Source organism: Mustelus asterias, chromosome 18, assembly GCF_964213995.1.
Source record: "Mustelus asterias chromosome 18, sMusAst1.hap1.1, whole genome shotgun sequence".
In the NCBI taxonomy this organism is placed as follows: domain Eukaryota; kingdom Metazoa; phylum Chordata; class Chondrichthyes; order Carcharhiniformes; family Triakidae; genus Mustelus; species Mustelus asterias.
Window position 1 is genome coordinate 82,175,531 of NC_135818.1, and position 20,714 is coordinate 82,196,244.

General features: G+C 38.6%; 1 protein-coding gene across 45 annotated transcripts in view; it reads left to right on the top strand.

Moving 5' to 3' along the window:
- nrxn3a (neurexin 3a) overlaps positions 1–20,714 on the top strand; it is a 1,279,906-nt gene that overhangs the window by 708,476 nt on the left and 550,716 nt on the right. For 2 of the 45 annotated variants that reach the window (XM_078234445.1, XM_078234446.1), the window contains exon 1: positions 3,651–3,951. The exons of the other annotated variants lie outside the window; for them this stretch is intronic. In XM_078234445.1, coding sequence (XP_078090571.1) covers positions 3,738–3,951 — 214 coding nt within the window. In that variant the 5' untranslated portion in view covers positions 3,651–3,737. Of the gene's footprint in view, positions 1–3,650; positions 3,952–20,714 lie in introns of those variants that run through there. 45 annotated transcript variants of the gene reach the window in all.

The window sequence follows — 20,714 nt, forward strand, 5'->3', positions numbered from 1 at the left end:
CGAGGCCTGGATAGAGTGGACGTAGAGAGGATGTTTCCACTAATAGGAAAAACTAGAACCAGAGGGCACAACCTCAGGCTAAAGGGATGACCCTTTAAAACAGAGAGTGGTGAATCTGTGGAACTCTTTGCCGCAGAAGGCTGTGGAGGCCAGGTCATTGAGTGTCTTTAAGACAGAGATAGATAGGTTCTTGATTGATAAGGGGATCAGGGGTTATGGGGAAAAGGCAGGAGAATGGGGATGAGAAAAATATCAGCCGTGATTGAATGGCGGAGCAGACTCGATGGGCCGAATGGCCTCCTTCTGCATTGTGGGAGTTCCATGATTCTACGATTCTAACACTCTGGAAAGGTTCAATGAAAACATTGATCAGCGATTTGAACTTTTTGTGGCATTTACATTCCTGTGAAGGTCCACAGCACTGAGGTAGTACATCTCCCAAAGGATTGGGGTGCAGGTGGGCACCAGTGGGAGGAAGGTGAGGAAGGAGTCACATTTGGAGCATATCCTCATATTTTTATTGGCAAAAAGGTCACTGAGTTCCATGATGTAGGCGATTAATTAAAAACAAGTCTTTCTTTTGGATTGCTGTTGTTGACAGCCTAGTTTTAGACCCGCACTGTTATTGTCAAATTTCACTGGTACGGAGGTGTTCCACTGGGATGGTGCTGATGACTGTGCACTTACGAGGCAGAGTTAACTGGCAGGCTGGGCGCTCAGCGGCAAGTGGGCACAGATTTTGGCAGCTCAAAGGTTGGCCAGTTTCCAAACTACATCCGACAGTGACCCGAAAGATACCCTCCTCCAGCCCCGAGTGGGAGAATGGGTGCGGGAGAGAAGGTGGACAATGAGGGAGGAACTGGACGGGGGTCGGATATGAGAAGGAGCAGGATTCATTGGCAGAAGGAGGGAGGGAGAGGGGCCCACCGCCATTCTCACATTTCACCTTCTCCCGCACCAACTCGCTCTCCATTTGCCCTCTAATCTTGGACAAAGCACCTGGCCTGGCACTTTGATGACCATCTTGGTGTGGGAGGGTGGGGTGTGGTGAATATTACCCTGAGATAAAAGCAAAATGAGAGGAGGTGATGGCTCAGTGGTATTATCGCTGGACTATTAATCCAGAAACTCAGCTAATGTTCTGGGGGACCCTGGTTCGAATCCCGTCACGGCAGATGGTGAAATTTGAATTCAATAAAAAAAATATGTCCGGAATTAAGAATCTACTGATGACCATGAAACCATTGTCAATTGTTGGAAAAACCCATCTGGTTCACTGATGTCCTTTCGGGAAGGAAATCTGCCGTCCTTACCTGGTCTGGCCTACATGTGACTCCAGAGCCACAGAAATGTGGTTGACTCTCAACTGCCCTCCAAGGGCAACGAGGGGTGGGCAATAAATGCTGGCCCAGCCAGCGACGCCCATGTCCCACGAATGAATAATAAAAAAAATACTGTGGATGCTGGAATCTGAAACAAAAACAGAAAATGCTGGAAAATCTCAGCAGCTCTGACAGCATCTGTGGAGAGAGAGGATAGAGCCAAAGGTGAGATTTTGCTGTCTCGCCCATCACGGGAATCGTAGTGGGTGGGACAGGACCATGCAAGGGTCTGTTGACCTCAGGCAGGATTTTCCAGTCTTGGGGCGAGTGTGGCTGGAAAATCCCGCCCAACATTTTGAGTCTGGATGACCCTAGGTCAGAATGAGCCACAGTGCAGAGAGCCTATTCAGCACCTGATGACGAGGGGTCATCCAGACTCGAAATGTTAACTCTATTCTCTCTTGCTGCGGGTTTCCAGCATTTTCTGTAGGAATATTACCCTTCAAAGAATCATAGAATCTACAGTGCAGAAGGAGGCCATTTGGCCCATCGAGCCTGCACTGACAACAATCCCATCCAGGATTTATTCCTGTAACCCCATATATTTACACTCCTAATCCCCCTGACATTAAGGGGCAATTTAGCATGGCCAATCAACCCGACCCCCACATTTTCGGACTGTGGGAGGAACCTGTGGCATCTGGAGGAAACCCACGCTGACACGGGGAGAATGTACAGACTCCGCACAGACGGTGACCCAAGCCAGGAATCAGTGGCGCTATGTGGCAGCGGTGCTAACCACTGTGCCAGTGTGTCACCCCGGTCTGAGACCCCTCCCCTTCAATAAAATCTGTCAGCCAGCATAATTAAGGACCCCACAAACTCCGGACATTTTCTCTTCCACCTTCTTCCATTGGAAAAAAGATATAAAAGTCTGAGGTCACGTACCAACCGACTCAAGAACAGCTTCTTCCCTGCTGCCACCAGACTTTTGAATGGACCTACCTGGCATTAAGTTGATCTTTCTCTACACCCTAGCTATGACTGTAACACTACATTCTGCACCCTCTCCTTTCCTTCTCTATGAACGGTATGCTTTGTTTGTATAGTGCGCAAGAAACTACTTTTCACTATACCAATACATGTGGCAATAATAAATCAAATCACACACGGTGATTTGCCGCAAGGGCGGCACGGTGGCACAGTGGTTAGCACAGCTGCCTCACAGCATCAGGGACCCGGATTTGATTCCTGGATTGGGTCATTGTCAGTGCGGAGTTTGCACATTCTCCCCGTGTCTGCGTGGGTTTCCTCCGGGTACTCTGGTTTCCTCCAGCACTCCAAAAGACGTGCTGGTTAGGTGTATTGGCCATGATAAATTCTCCCTCAGTGTACCCGAACAGTGTGGTGACTTGGGGGAGAGGGGGGGGGGGGGGGGTTCCACTGTAACTTCATTGCAGTGTTAATGTAAGCCTACTTGTGACTAATAAATAAACTTTAAATCAAATCAAATTTAAATCAAAATCAGTGTGCTCACAATGTGATTGATTTGCAAATGTGGAGGGATGGGGGTGGTCCTGTTAAATAAAATGCTTCTGTTTTTTTGATTCAAACGAGCTGGTATCTGTAACCTCTCCACACACACACGCACACGCACAGAGAGAGAGAGCTCTGTGCGCTTGGAACTTGAGTCAGCACAGTCCAGCACCCACAGGGTTAAACTCCCTTGTATCCTGAGTTGCTGGGGAAGCGGACTGGAGAAAGCTAAAGCAACTAAATAGTTCTGCACTGCATCAGTTAGGACGAGTCTGTTAACTGAGGTAGCGGTGGGTGAGAGAGAGAGAGAAGAAAGCAGCAAAAAGGTCTTGACAATTGCAGGAGTCGAGAGGAAGGGGATAGAGAGAGGGGGGGAGAAGGGGGCTTTTTTTTGAATTGCTATTCTTCAGGGGTGCATTGTGTCTGGTGTGTGGTGTGTCTCTCTCTCCAACCTCCCCATCAATCGGATGTGCCACATACAGAGCGGATAGCTGGCATGTCCAGCACACATTTCCAGTGCCCAGTTCTGGCACAGGCAGAAAGCTGAGAGTTGGGAACCGAAGGATTTGGTTGAAGACTCTGTGGTTGTGTTGAATTTATTTTCTTGGGGTTTTTTTTTTGGTCTTTGAATGTGGTTGGATGGGGAGGGAGGGAAGATAACCAGAGACTGGGGGCGGGGGGGGGAGAGAGATAGAGAGAGAGAGGAGGGTGGGTGGGTGGGTGGAAGGGGGAGAGAGTGTGAGTGAGGGAGAGAGAGAGAGAGAGGGGGAAGGAGGGAGGTGAGGAAGAAGGAAGATGGGTCTGCTACCACCATGAACCTTGCCTCTCGCCTGGGAGCCGTGCTGTGTGTGTGCCCGCGGGCTGCTCGCTGCGCCGACCATGCACTTGAGGATCTTAGCCGGACTCCCACCCAGACATTGGCCCCCGCAAGCGCCCTGGATCTGGTCCTTGACTCTGGGATGCATCTTCATCAGCACCGTGTGGAGTTCGTCCGGTTCTTCCTCCCACCATGAGCATCATTATCACGGCAGCAAGCACCACTCAGTGCCTATCTCCATCTACCGTTCTCCAGCCTCTCTGCGGGGCGGCCACGGTGCGTTTCTATCTATCTATCTATCTTATCTATCTAAATTTTATATTGCTGAAATCTTGCAAACTTGTCTGTTCCCTTATCCTTCCCCCCTCCGGAAAAAGTATTGTCGGCTCTGTTCATGTGCAGTTAGGGTAGGAAAATGAGTTTAAAATCCACCTCTGAGGGTGTGGGGTGGCTCGAAGTTCTTGCTCGCTGTGTATTTGTGTCCTGGAGGTGGGAGGAGGGGAGGGAGAGAGATTGTCTTCACCCTGCGATATTTAACAAGTTACCCCATGTTCCTTACGCTATCTGACAGCTCCACACTGGAAGATGCTCACTTCTGAATGTGGATAATAACCTAAACCCAACAATTTTTTTTTGATTATTTTCTAAAGAAATCCAAATATTCCCTCTTTTCTTTTGGTGAGTTTCACTCCGGATTGAGGCGTACAAACTGAAGCATTCTATTTCTTGTGAGGTTTGGGTTTTTTTGCCAATAAAAAGGAGGGGGTTTGGGGCCAGGCTGGCAATGAGAAAATAAACCTTTTTAAAAGCATCCGCTAAACTGAGCTGGAGTGAGGGTGAGTTGAGTCGTGGGGGAACCAAAGTGTGTCGGGGTATCTATAAACCACCGCCTCCCACTCTCGGTAAATCACAGCCAGCGAGTTCATCAGATCCAGGAGTCCTTCTGCAGCCCTGGATATGAATCAGGCCAGAAGGGAGGCCATTCGGTCCAACATACCCGTGCCTGCCCCCCTCCCCATCCAATATGTCAGGCATTCCCTGCTTCCCTCCCCTTGTAGACTTGCAATTATCTTCCTTTCTCTCTCTCTCTCTCCTAGTCTGCAACCAATCCTTTTTTCTCCGGGTGCTCCGGTTTCCTCCCACAGTCCAAAGATGTGCGGGTTAGGTTGATTGGCCATGCTAAAATTGCCCCTTAGTGTCCGGAGATGCGTAGGTTAGAGGGATTAGTGGGTAATATGTGTAGGGATATGGGAGTAGGGCCTGGGTGGGATTGTGGTCGGTGCAGACTTGATGGGCCGAATGGCCTGTTTCTGCACTGTAGGGTTTCTATGATTTCTATGATGATTTATATTTGGTGAATAAATCGCACTTGTATCTCATCCTCTGAGGGTGTGTAACCCCGATTGTAACTCGCGGTGTGTGTGTGTGTGTGTGTCTTTTTTGTTAATGAGAATATTTTCCTCATCCCAATTTGGATCTGTTGCCAATTCCCTGAACCCTTGTATCATTGGATTCGAATTGCCAAACCGCAGCTCGTCTTTCTCACAGATGCACACTTTATTTTTAATGATTTGGAGAATATTCCCTGGAATGGGGGAATGCAATCTGCAAAGAGCAAAAGGTAAAGGGAGTATTGGAATAAATCTGTGTTTTTTCTTTTGGTACCCCTGTCCCTGTTGTATGAAACATTGTTTTTTTTAATAGATCTATTTTAAATTCACTCCAGATATTGAGATAACATTAGCGCTGGTGGCAACCTGCACTGATATAGCACCGAGTGGCTTCCTGTACAACTGCTTGTCGGGGAGGTGGCTTTAATACACTAGGCAGCACCGGAGGAGGCCACTCGGCAGATCTTTCAAAGAGCTTTCTCTCCAGTTCGCCTCCTCTCCCCTTTGACAGTCTCAGCTGATTCCCTCTCTCTTAGTCTCTCCAGACTGAGTCTCTCTGACTATATCTCTCTTCCTATCTCTCTCTCTGACTCTCTCTAATTCTCTCTGACTGTGTCTCTCTCTCTCACTCTGTCTCTCTCTGACACACTCTCTGTGACTATCTCACTCTCTTTCTCTTACTCTCTTTCTTACTCTTACTCTTTCACTGTCTGCCTTTCTTTCTCTGTCTCTTTCTTTCTCTGTTCTCTCACTGTCTCTGATCCGCTCTCTTTATCTCCCTCTTCCTCTCTCTCTCCCTGACTCTCCCCCTCTCTCTGAGACTCATTCCCTCTCTCTCTGACTCTCTCTCTCCCTGACTCTCCCTCTCTCTGACTCTCTCTCTCTCCCCGACTCTCCCTCTCTTTCTCTCCCTGACTCTCCCTCTCTCTCTGACTCACTCTCTCTCCCTGACTCCCCCCCCCCTCTCCGACTTCCTCTCTCCCTCTCTGACTCTTTCTCTCCCATCTCTCCCTCCCTCCCTCTCTGACTCCCTCCCTCTCCCTGACTCTCCCCTCTCTCTCCCTGACTCCCTTTCTCCCTCTTTCTCTAGCTCTCTCTCTCTCCCTCTCTCTGACTCCCTCTCTCCCTGACTCCCTCTCTCCCTCCCTCTCTCCCTCTCCCTCTCTCTCTCTGGATGATTACCTGATTTTATCAGGCAGGGGTATAGATTGAAGAGATCTCTCTCTGGTGATAGATAACTGATCTCTGATGAGCTAACTGATTCTGAGGGACACACTGGGGTTGGGAGGGGGGGGGGCGGATGGGATGCAAGATATTCACCTCAGCAAAAGAGGAGTAACCAAACAGACAGGAGTGGAGAGCGGGTTTGAGTGGGGTGGCTTGAAGCAGACGGGCTGAAGGGCCGGCTGTGGGATGAATCTATATCAATCTATCTTTTCCCGGAACCCCCTGTCTGCTCACAGGCTCTCGGGCTGGGGGGATAATGGACAGCGATGGTGCGCACTTTAGTGAAATGTTAACGCCATTTGGGTTAAAGTCCATTTCCTCCCCTTCCTCAGACTGAGCAGCTAGAAAGGGAACCATTGCTGCGAGTCCCAATCACACACTCATTCTATATTCATGCAGTGGCCCCAGTACAGAGGCACCTGGGCAGATGTGTGTTTGAGCTGCTGTTGTGTGAATGTGACATTCTGGCTGACAGGCAGCCTCAGGGTGGGCTCCTGGGGGCTGATGCTAAATTCCTCCTCCTGTTCACGCCTGTGTGAGCTGGAGCTGGAGCCGGAGCTGGGGCAGAGTGGTTAACCTGTTCACTGGCGGCGAGCTGCTGCTGCGGAGCCCCTGCTGTCTGCAGCTTGTCACTGCCTCCCGACAGAATGGATCCCAGAGACCGCTTACAACACTGCCCGAAAATGCCCACAATACACTGACAATGCTCACTGCTGTATAGAGCCTGTGAGGCGATCAGAAATCCGACATGATATTGTCAATAATACATTCACAATGTTGATTGAATATTGTCAGTAATACAGTCACAATGTTGATTGAATATTGTCAGTAATACAGTCACAATGTTGATTGAATATTGTCAGTAACAGTCACAATGCTGATTGAATATTGTCAGTAATACAGTCACAATGCTGATTGAATATTGTCAGTAATACAGTCACAATGTTGATTGAATATTGTCAGTAATACAGTCACAATGCTGATTGAATATTGTCAGTAATACAGTCACAATGCTGATTGAATATTGTCAGTAATACAGTCACAATGTTGATTGAATATTGTCAGTAATACAGTCACAATGCTGATTGAATATTGTCAGTAATACAGTCACAATGTTGATTGAATATTGTCAGTAACAGTCACAATGCTGATTGAATATTGTCAGTAATACAGTCACAATGTTGATTGAATATTGTCAGTAATACAGTCACAATGCTGATTGAATATTGTCAGTAATACAGTCACAATGCTGATTGAATATTGTCAGTAATACAGTCACAATGTTGATTGAATATTGTCAGTAATACAGTCACAATGCTGATTGAATATTGTCAGTAATACAGTCACAATGTTGATTGAATATTGTCAGTAACAGTCACAATGCTGATTGAATATTGTCAGAAATACAGTCACAATGCTGATTGAATATTGTCAGTAATACAGTCACAATGTTGATTGAATATTGTCAGTAATACAGTCACAATGTTGATTGAATATTGTCAGTAATACAGTCACAATGCTGATTGAATATTGTCAGTAATACAGTCACAATGTTGATTGAATATTGTCAGTAACAGTCACAATGCTGATTGAATATTGTCAGTAATACAGTCACAATGCTGATTGAATATTGTCAGTAATACAGTCACAATGCTGATTGAATATTGTCAGTAATACAGTCACAATGTTGATTGAATATTGTCAGTAATACAGTCACAATGTTGATTGAATATTGTCAGTAATACAGTCACAATGCTGATTGAATATTGTCAGTAATACAGTCACAATGTTGATTGAATATTGTCAGTAACAGTCACAATGCTGATTGAATATTGTCAGTAATACAGTCACAATGTTGATTGAATATTGTCAGTAACAGTCACAATGCTGATTGAATATTGTCAGTAATACAGTCACAATGCTGATTGAATATTGTCAGTAATACAGTCACAATGTTGATTGAATATTGTCAGTAATACAGTCACAATGTTGATTGAATATTGTCAGTAATACAGTCACAATGTTGATTGAATATTGTCAGTAACAGTCACAATGCTGATTGAATATTGTCAGTAATCCTGTCACAATGCAGATTGAATATTGTCAGTAATACAGTCACAATGCTGATTGAATATTGTCAGTAATACAGTCACAATGTTGATTGAATATTGTCAGTAATAAAGTCACATTGCTCATTGAATTTTGTCAGTAATACAGTCACAATGCTGATTGAATATTGTCAGTAATACAGTCACAATGCTGATTGAATATTGTCAGTAATACAGTCACAATGCTGATTGAATATTGTCAGTAATAAAGTCACATTGCTCATTGAATTTTGTCAGTAATACAGTCACAATGCTGATTGAATATTGTCAGTAATACAGTCACAATGTTGATTGAATATTGTCAGTAATACAGTCACAATGCTGATTGAATATTGTCAGTAATACAGTCACAATGCTGATTGAATATTGTCAGTAATACAGTCAAAATGCTGATTGAATATTGTCAGGAATACAGTCACAATGTTGATTGAATATTGTCAGTAATACAGTCACAATGCTGATTGAATATTGTCAGTAATACAGTCACAATGTTGATTGAATATTGTCAGTAATACAGACACAATGTTGATTGAATATTGTCAGCAATACAGTCACAATGTTGATTGAATATTGTCAGTAATACAGTCACAATGCTGATTGAATATTGTCAGTAATACAGTCACAATGTTGATTGAATATTGTCAGTAATACAGTCAAAATGCTGATTGAATATTGTCAGTAATACAGTCACAATGTTGATTGAATATTGTCAGTAATACAGTCACAATGCTGATTGAATATTGTCAGTAATACAGTCACAATGTTGATTGAATATTGTCAGTAATACAGTCACAATGCTGATTGAATATTGTCAGTAATACAGTCACAATGCTGATTGAATATTGTCAGTAATACAGTCACAATGCTGAATGAATATTGTCAGTAATACAGTCACAATGTTGATTGAATATTGTCAGTAATACAGTCACAATGTTGATTGAATATTGTCTGTAATACAGTCACAATGTTGATTGAATATTGTCAGTAATACAGTCACAATCCCGATTGAATATTGTCAGTAATACAGTCACAATCCCGATTGAATATTGTCAGTAATACAGTCACAGTGCTGATTGAATATTGTCAGTAATACAGTCACAATGTTGATGGAATATTGTCACTAATACAGTCACAATGTTGATTGAATATTGTCAGTAATACAGTCACAATGTTGATTGAATATTGTCAGTAATACAGTCACAATCCCGATTGAACATTGTCAGTAAAACAGTCACAATGTTGATTGAATATTGTCAGTAATACAGTCACAATGTTGATTGAATATTGTCAGTAATACAGTCACAATGTTGATTGAATATTGTCAGTAATACAGTCACAATCCCGATTGAATATTGTCAGTAATACAGTCACAATCCTGATTGAATATTGTCAGTAAAACAGTCACAATGTTGATTGAATATTGTCAGTAATACAGTCACAATCCCGATTGAATATTGTCAGTATTACAGTCACAGTGCTGATTGAATATTGTCAGTAATACAGTCACAATGTTGATTGAATATTGTCAGTAATACAGTCACAATCCTGATTGAATATTGTCAGTAATACAGTCAAAATGCTGATTGAATATTGTCAGTAATACAGTCACAATGTTGATTTTAATATTGTCAGTAATACAGTCACAATGTTGATTGAATATTGTCAGTAATACAGTCACAATGCTGATTGAATATTGTCAGTAATACAGTCACAATGCTGAATGAATATTGTCAGTAATACAGTCACCATGTTGATTGAATATTGTCAGTAATACAGTCACAATGTTGATTGAATATTGTCTGTAATACAGTCACAATGTTGATTGAATATTGTCAGTAATACAGTCACAATGTTGATTGAATATTGTCAGTAATACAGTCACAGTGCTGATTGAATATTGAGAGTAATACAGTCACAATGTTGATTGAATATTGAGAGTAATACAGTCACAATGCTGATTGAATATTGTCAGTAATACAGTCACAATGCTGAATGAATATTGTCAGTAATACAGTCACCATGTTGATTGAATATTGTCAGTAATACAGTCACAATGTTGATTGAATATTGTCTGTAATACAGTCACAATGTTGATTGAATATTGTCAGTAATACAGTCACAATCCCGATTGAATATTGTCAGTAATACAGTCACAGTGCTGATTGAATATTGTCAGTAATACAGTCACAATGTTGATTGAATATTGACAGTAATACAGTCACAATGCTGATTGAATATTGTCAGTAATACAGTCACAATGTTGATTGAATATTGTCAGTAACACAGTCACAATGTTGATTGAATATTGTCTGTAATACAGTCACAATGTTGATTGAATATTGTCAGTAATACAGTCACAATGTTGATTGAATATTGTCAGTAATACAGTCACCATGCTGATTGAATATTGTCAGTAATACAGTCACAATGTTGATTGAATATTGTCAGTAATACAGTCACAATGTTGATTGAATATTGTCAGTAATACAGTCACAATCCCGATTGAACATTGTCAGTAAAACAGTCACAATGTTGATTGAATATTGTCAGTAATACAGTCACAATGTTGATTGAATATTGTCAGTAATACAGTCACAATGTTGATTGAATATTGTCAGTAATACAGTCACAATCCCGATTGAATATTGTCAGTAATACAGTCACAATGCTGATTGAATATTGTCAGTAATACAGTCACAATGTTGATTGAATATTGTCAGTAATACAGTCACAATGTTGATTCAATATTGTCAGTAATACAGTCACAATGCTGATTGAATATTGTCAGTAATACAGTCATAATGCTGATTGAATATTGTCAGTAATACAGTCACAATGTTGATTCAATATTGTCAGTAATACAGTCACAATCCCGATTGAATATTGTCAGTAATACAGTCACAATGCTGATTGAATATTGTCAGTAATACAGTCACAATGTTGATTGAATATTGTCAGTAATACAGTCACAATGTTGATTGAATATTGTCAGTAATACAGTCACAATCCTGATTGAATATTGTCAGTAATACAGTCACAATGTTGATTGAATATTGTCAGTAATACAGTCACAATGTTGATTGAATATTGTCAGTAATACAGTCACAATGCTGATTGAATATTGTCAGTAATACAGTCACAATGTTGATTGAATATTGTCAGTAATACAGTCACAATCCCGATTCAATATTGTCAGTAATACAGTCACAATGCTGATTGAATATTGTCAGTAATACAGTCACAATGTTGATTGAATATTGTCAGTAATACAGTCACAATGTTGATTGAATATTGTCAGTAATACAGTCACAATGTTGTTTGAATATTGTCAGTAATACAGTCACAATGTTGATTGAATATTGTCAGTAATACAGTCACAATCCCGATTGAATATTGTCAGTAATACAGTCACAATGTTGATTGAATATTGTCAGTAATACAGTCACAATCCTGATTGAATATTGTCAGTAGTACAGTCACAATGTTGATTGAATATTGTCAGTAATACAGTCACAATGTTGATTGAATATTGTCAGTAATACAGTCAAAATGCTGATTGAATATTGTCAGTAATACAGTCACAATGTTGATTGAATATTGTCAGTAATACAGTCACAATGTTGATTGAATATTGTCAGTAATACAGTCACAATCCTGATTGAATATTGTCAGTAATACAGTCACAATGTTGATTGAATGTTGTCAGTAATACAGTCACAATGCTGACTGAATATTGTCAGTAATACAGTCACAATCCTGATTGAATATTGTCAGTAATACAGTCACAATGTTGATTGAATATTGTCAGTAATACAGTCACAATGTTGATTGAATATTGTCTGTAATACAGTCACAATGTTGATTGAATATTGTCAGTAATACAGTCACAATGTTGATTGAATATTGTCAGTAATACAGTCACAGTGCTGATTGAATATTGAGAGTAATACAGTCACAATGTTGATTGAATATTGAGAGTAATACAGTCACAATGCTGATTGAATATTGTCAGTAATACAGTCACAATGCTGAATGAATATTGTCAGTAATACAGTCACCATGTTGATTGAATATTGTCAGTAATACAGTCACAATGTTGATTGAATATTGTCTGTAATACAGTCACAATGTTGATTGAATATTGTCAGTAATACAGTCACAATCCCGATTGAATATTGTCAGTAATACAGTCACAGTGCTGATTGAATATTGTCAGTAATACAGTCACAATGTTGATTGAATATTGACAGTAATACAGTCACAATGCTGATTGAATATTGTCAGTAATACAGTCACAATGTTGATTGAATATTGTCAGTAACACAGTCACAATGTTGATTGAATATTGTCTGTAATACAGTCACAATGTTGATTGAATATTGTCAGTAATACAGTCACAATGTTGATTGAATATTGTCAGTAATACAGTCACCATGCTGATTGAATATTGTCAGTAATACAGTCACAATGTTGATTGAATATTGTCAGTAATACAGTCACAATGTTGATTGAATATTGTCAGTAATACAGTCACAATCCCGATTGAACATTGTCAGTAAAACAGTCACAATGTTGATTGAATATTGTCAGTAATACAGTCACAATGTTGATTGAATATTGTCAGTAATACAGTCACAATGTTGATTGAATATTGTCAGTAATACAGTCACAATCCCGATTGAATATTGTCAGTAATACAGTCACAATGCTGATTGAATATTGTCAGTAATACAGTCACAATGTTGATTGAATATTGTCAGTAATACAGTCACAATGTTGATTCAATATTGTCAGTAATACAGTCACAATGCTGATTGAATATTGTCAGTAATACAGTCACAATGCTGATTGAATATTGTCAGTAATACAGTCACAATATTGATTCAATATTGTCAGTAATACAGTCACAATCCCGATTGAATATTGTCAGTAATACAGTCACAATGCTGATTGAATATTGTCAGTAATACAGTCACAATGTTGATTGAATATTGTCAGTAATACAGTCACAATGTTGATTGAATATTGTCAGTAATACAGTCACAGTCCTGATTGAATATTGTCAGTAATACAGTCACAATGTTGATTGAATATTGTCAGTAATACAGTCACAATGCTGATTGAATATTGTCAGTAATACAGTCACAATGTTGATTGAATATTGTCAGTAATACAGTCACAATCCCGATTCAATATTGTCAGTAATACAGTCACAATGCTGATTGAATATTGTCAGCAATACAGTCACAATGTTGATTGAATATTGTCAGTAATACAGTCACAATGTTGATTGAATATTGTCAGTAATACAGTCACAATGTTGTTTGAATATTGTCAGTAATACAGTCACAATGTTGATTGAATATTGTCAGTAATACAGTCACAATCCCGATTGAATATTGTCAGTAATACAGTCACAATGTTGATTGAATATTGTCAGTAATACAGTCACAATCCTGATTGAATATTGTCAGTAGTACAGTCACAATGTTGATTGAATATTGTCAGTAATACAGTCACAATGTTGATTGAATATTGTCAGTAGTACAGTCACAATGTTGATTGAATATTGTCAGTAATACAGTCACAATGTTGATTGAATATTGTCAGTAATACAGTCAAAATGCTGATTGAATATTGTCAGTAATACAGTCACAATGTTGATTGAATATTGTCAGTAATACAGTCACAATGTTGATTGAATATTGTCAGTAATACAGTCACAATCCTGATTGAATATTGTCAGTAATACAGTCACAATGTTGATTGAATGTTGTCAGTAATACAGTCACAATGCTGATTGAATATTGTCAGTAATACAGTCACAATCCTGATTGAATATTGTCAGTAATACAGTCACAATGTTGATTGAATATTGTCAGTAATACAGTCACAATGTTGATTGGATATTGTCAGTAATACAGTCACAATGTTGATTGAATATTGACAGTAATACAGTCACAATGTTGATTGAATATTGTCAGTAATACAGTCACAATGTTGATTGAATATTGTCAGTAATACAGTCACAATGTTGATTGAATATTGTCAGTAATACAGTCACAATGTTGATTGAATATTGTCAGTAATACAGTCACAATCCTGATTGAATATTGTCAGTAGTACAGTCACAATGTTGATTGAATATTGTCAGTAATACAGTCACAATGTTGATTGAATATTGTCAGTAATACAGTCAAAATGCTGATTGAATATTGTCAGTAATACAGTCACAATGTTGATTGAATATTGTCAGTAATACAGTCACAATGCTGATTGAATATTGTCAGTAATACAGTCACAATGTTGATTGAATATTGTCAGTAATACAGTCACAATGTTGATTGAATATTGTCAGTAATACAGTCACAATGTTGTTTGAATATTGTCAGTAATACAGTCACAATGTTGATTGAATATTGTCAGTAATACAGTCACAATCCCGATTGAATATTGTCAGTAATACAGTCACAATGTTGATTGAATATTGTCAGTAATACAGTCACAATCCTGATTGAATATTGTCAGTAGTACAGTCACAATGTTGATTGAATATTGTCAGTAATACAGTCACAATGTTGATTGAATATTGTCAGTAATACAGTCAAAATGCTGATTGAATATTGTCAGTAATACAGTCACAATGTTGATTGAATATTGTCAGTAATACAGTCACAATGTTGATTGAATATTGTCAGTAATACAGTCACAATCCTGATTGAATATTGTCAGTAATACAGTCACAATGTTGATTGAATGTTGTCAGTAATACAGTCACAATGCTGATTGAATATTGTCAGTAATACAGTCACAATCCTGATTGAATATTGTCAGTAATACAGTCACAATGTTGATTGAATATTGTCAGTAATACAGTCACAATGTTGATTGGATATTGTCAGTAATACAGTCACAATGTTGATTGAATATTGACAGTAATACAGTCACAATGTTGATTGAATATTGTCAGTAATACAGTCACAATGTTGATTGAATATTGTCAGTAATACAGTCACAATGTTGATTGAATATTGTCAGTAATACAGTCACAATGTTGATTGAATATTGTCAGTAATACAGTCACAATGTTGATTAAATATTGTCAGTAATACAGTCACAATGTTGATTGAATATTGTCAGTAATACAGTCACAATGTTGTTTGAATATTGTCAGTAATACAGTCACAATGTTGATTGAATATTGTCAGTAATACAGTCACAATGTTGATTGGATATTGTCAGTAATACAGTCACAATGCTGATTGAATATTGTCAGTAATACAGTCACAATCCTGATTGAATATTGTCAGTAGTACAGTCACAATGTTGATTCAATATTGTCAGTAATACAGTCACAATCCCGATTGAATATTGTCAGTAATACAGTCACAATGCTGATTGAATATTGTCAGTAATACAGTCACAATGTTGATTGAATATTGTCAGTAATACAGTCACAATGTTGATTGAATATTGTCAGTAATACAGTCACAATCCTGATTGAATATTGTCAGTAATACAGTCACAATGTTGATTGAATATTGTCAGTAATACAGTCACAATGTTGATTGAATATTGTCAGTAATACAGTCACAATGCTGATTGAATATTGTCAGTAATACAGTCACAATGTTGATTGAATATTGTCAGTAATACAGTCACAATCCCGATTCAATATTGTCAGTAATACAGTCACAATGCTGATTGAATATTGTCAGTAATACAGTCACAATGTTGATTGAATATTGTCAGTAATACAGTCACAATGTTGATTGAATATTGTCAGTAATACAGTCACAATGTTGTTTGAATATTGTCAGTAATACAGTCACAATGTTGATTGAATATTGTCAGTAATACAGTCACAATCCCGATTGAATATTGTCAGTAATACAGTCACAATGTTGATTGAATATTGTCAGTAATACAGTCACAATCCTGATTGAATATTGTCAGTAGTACAGTCACAATGTTGATTGAATATTGTCAGTAATACAGTCACAATGTTGATTGAATATTGTCAGTAATACAGTCAAAATGCTGATTGAATATTGTCAGTAATACAGTCACAATGTTGATTGAATATTGTCAGTAATACAGTCACAATGTTGATTGAATATTGTCAGTAATACAGTCACAATCCTGATTGAATATTGTCAGTAATACAGTCACAATGTTGATTGAATGTTGTCAGTAATACAGTCACAATGCTGATTGAATATTGTCAGTAATACAGTCACAATCCTGATTGAATATTGTCAGTAATACAGTCACAATGTTGATTGAATATTGTCAGTAATACAGTCACAATGTTGATTGGATATTGTCAGTAATACAGTCACAATGTTGATTGAATATTGACAGTAATACAGTCACAATGTTGATTGAATATTGTCAGTAATACAGTCACAATGTTGATTGAATATTGTCAGTAATACAGTCACAATGTTGATTGAATATTGTCAGTAATACAGTCACAATGTTGATTGAATATTGTCAGTAATACAGTCACAATGTTGATTAAATATTGTCAGTAATACAGTCACAATGTTGATTGAATATTGTCAGTAATACAGTCACAATGTTGTTTGAATATTGTCAGTAATACAGTCACAATGTTGATTGAATATTGTCAGTAATACAGTCACAATGTTGATTGGATATTGTCAGTAATACAGTCACAATGCTGATTGAATATTGTCAGTAATACAGTCACAATCCTGATTGAATATTGTCAGTAGTACAGTCACAATGTTGATTGAATATTGTCAGTAATACAGTCACAGTGCTGATTGAATATTGAGAGTAATACAGTCACAATGCTGATTGAATATTGAGAGTAATACAGTCACAATGCTGATTGAATATTGAGAGTAATACAGTCACAATGCTGATTGAATATTGTCAGTAATACAGTCACAATGTTGATTGAATATTGTCAGTAATACAGTCACAATGCTGATTGAATATTGTCAGTAATACAGTCACAATGCTGATTGAATATTGTCAGTAATACAGTCACAATGTTGATTGAATATTGTCAGTAATACAGTCACAGTGCTGATTGAATATTGAGAGTAATACAGTCACAATGTTGATTGAATATTGTCAGTAATACAGTCACAATGCTGATTGAATATTGTCAGTAATACAGTCACAATGTTGATTGAATATTGTCAGTAATACAGTCACAATGCTGATTGAATATTGTCAGTAATACAGTCACAATGTTGATTGAATATTGTCAGTAATACAGTCACAATGTTGATTGAATATTGTCAGTAATACAGTCACAATGTTGATTGAATATTGTCAGTAATACAGTCACAATGTTGATTGAATATTGTCAGTAATACAGTCACAATGCTGATTGAATATTGTCAGTAATACAGTCACAATGTTGATTGAATATTGTCAGTAATACAGTCACAATGCTGATTGAATATTGTCAGTAATACAGTCACAATGTTGATTGAATATTGTCAGTAATACAGTCACAATGTTGATTGAATATTGTCAGTAATACAGTCACAATGCTGATTGAATATTGTCAGTAATACAGTCACAATGTTGATTGAATATTGAGAGTAATACAGTCACAATGCTGATTAAATATTGTCAGTAATACAGTCACAATGTTGATTGAATATTGAGAGTAATACAGTCACAATGCTGAATGAATATTGTCAGTAATACAGTCACAATGTTGATTGAATATTGTCAGTAATACAGTCACAATGTTGATTGAATATTGTCAGTAATACAGTCACAGTGCTGATTGAATATTGAGAGTAATACAGTCACAATGCTGATTGAATATTGTCAGTAATACAGTCACAATGTTGATTGAATATTGTCAGTAATACAGTCACAATGCTGATTGAATATTGTCAGTAATACAGTCACAATGTTGATTGAATATTGTCAGTAATACAGTCACAATCCTGATTGAATATTGTCAGTAATACAGTCACAATGTTGATTGAATATTGTCAGTAATACAGTCACAATGTTGATTGAATATTGTCAGTAATACAGTCACAATGTTGATTGAATATTGTCGGTAATACAGTCACAACGTTGATTGAATATTGTCAGTAATACAGTCGCAATGTTGATTGAATATTGTCAGTAATACAGTCACAATGTTGATTGAATATTGTCAGTAATACAGTCACAATGTTGATTGAATATTGTCGGTAATACAGTCACAATGTTGATTGAATATTGTCAGTAATACAGTCACAATGCTGATTGAATATTGTCAGTAATACAGTCACAATCCCGATTGAATATTGTCAGTAATACAGTCACAATGTTGATTGAATATTGTCGGTAATACAGTCACATTGCTGGTTGAATATTGTCAGTAATACAGTCACAACCCTGATTGAATATTGTCAGTAATACAGTCACAATGTTGATTGAATATTGTCGGTAATACAGTCACATTGCTGGTTGAATATTGTCAGTAATACAGTCACAACCCTGATTGAATATTGTCAGTAATACAGTCACAACCCTGATTGAATATTGTCAGTAATACAGTCACAACCCTGATTGAATATTGTCAGTAATACAGTCACAATGCTGATTGAGTAGTATTGGGAATAGTGAGAATGATTTTGGAACGATATCAGGAATACAATCACAATGCTAATTGGATTGTTTCAGGAACTCAGACATAATGCTGATTGAATATTTCAGGAATACAGTCAGAATGCTGTTTCAATACAGGTATTAATAGTTATGATGCTGATTGTATATTGTCCAATACTGTTACAGTAGATTTTATCAGCAATAGTTCTAAGGAATATTTCACAGTATCAGTAGAAAATGGAAATGTGATACTTCCACCATTTCTTAAAGTACTGATCTGCGTGATGTGACATCTGGTGAAAAACGGGCAACATTTTTCTTATTTATTACCTTTAACCCGGCACATTCAGCACAATGACACATTTTTTGTAGAATGATTTCTAGCAATTTCTTTCAAGCTTTCCTCTTAATCCAATTCTTTGACCCAATGTTGGGCCATCATCCTCCCTTTCTAATCTCTAATTTATTATCCTGCCCATCTGCATTTATGTTTAATGAAAGGGTCACACCTCAAGCCTTTACGCTCCCTGCTCTTTATTGCAAAACCGTCGTTGTGTTCAGTAATGGCAAAAGAACCGGCACTCTCTTGTAATGTTCAATAATGAAGAAATTCCCTGTCTGCAGTGTCGGGAGTGGATACATATCCACTGGGGTGAGAAGTGACAGTGCAATATATACAGCTAAAGGGCCAGAGATTCGGAAAAGACAATTTCACAATCGTTCTCTGTTCTGCGCCAGTTTCTTGGTTGTCAGTTCTGATGTACAGACAGTTCAAGATATTCCTCTGAGAGAGTTGCACTGATTTACAGCCTCAGAGAGTAAAGCTCACTCATTGCTACTTGCACATGATCTGCATGTTAGGGCGGCATGGTCGTTAGCACTGCTGCCTCACAGCGCCAGGGACTCAGGTTCGATTCCGGCCTTGGGTCACTGTCTGTGTGGAGTTTTCATGTTCTCCCCGTGTCTGCGTGGGTTTCCTCTCCAGGTGCTCCGGTTTCCTCCCACACTCCAAAGATATGCAGGTTAGTTGGACTGGCCACGGTAAATGCGCAGGGATGGGGGAGTGGGGGTTGGGCGTGGGTAAGACGCTCTTTCGGAGAGTCGGTGCAGACTCAAAGGGCCGAATGGGCTCCTTCTGCACTGTAGGGATTCTATGATTCCAGGAATCTAAAACAAGGGATCATCTGTGGGTGGCACGGTGGCACAATGGTTAGCACTGCTGCCTCACAGCGTCAGGGATCCCGGGTTCAATTCCCGGGCTTGGGTGAAGTCTCCCCGTGTCTGCGTGTGTTTCCTCCCGGATGCTCCAGTTTCCTCCCACACTCCAAAAATATGCAGGTTAGAAGGATTATCCATGATTGATTGCCCCTCAGTGCCAGGGGGATTAGAACTGTAAATATGTGGGGTTATGGGGATGGGACCTGGGAGGGATTGTGGTCGGTGCGGGCTCAGTGGGTCAAATGGCCTCTTTCTGCACTGTAGATTCTATGATCGTATGTGTCATCACGCAGATAAAGCTGCGGTGCTGGAACATTATTAAATGTACCAAAAAAACCTCATAATAGTTGTTACCCAAGGCAAATGCAGTGCGGAGATGCCACACGATTAAAATCTTATACTGCATTAAAGTACAGCCCGTTGCCGCACTTGAATAATTGGACCCTGTGCACCGTCCTCAGCAGCAGCAAAGGCCTTGGGTAAGGAGTAACTCCGA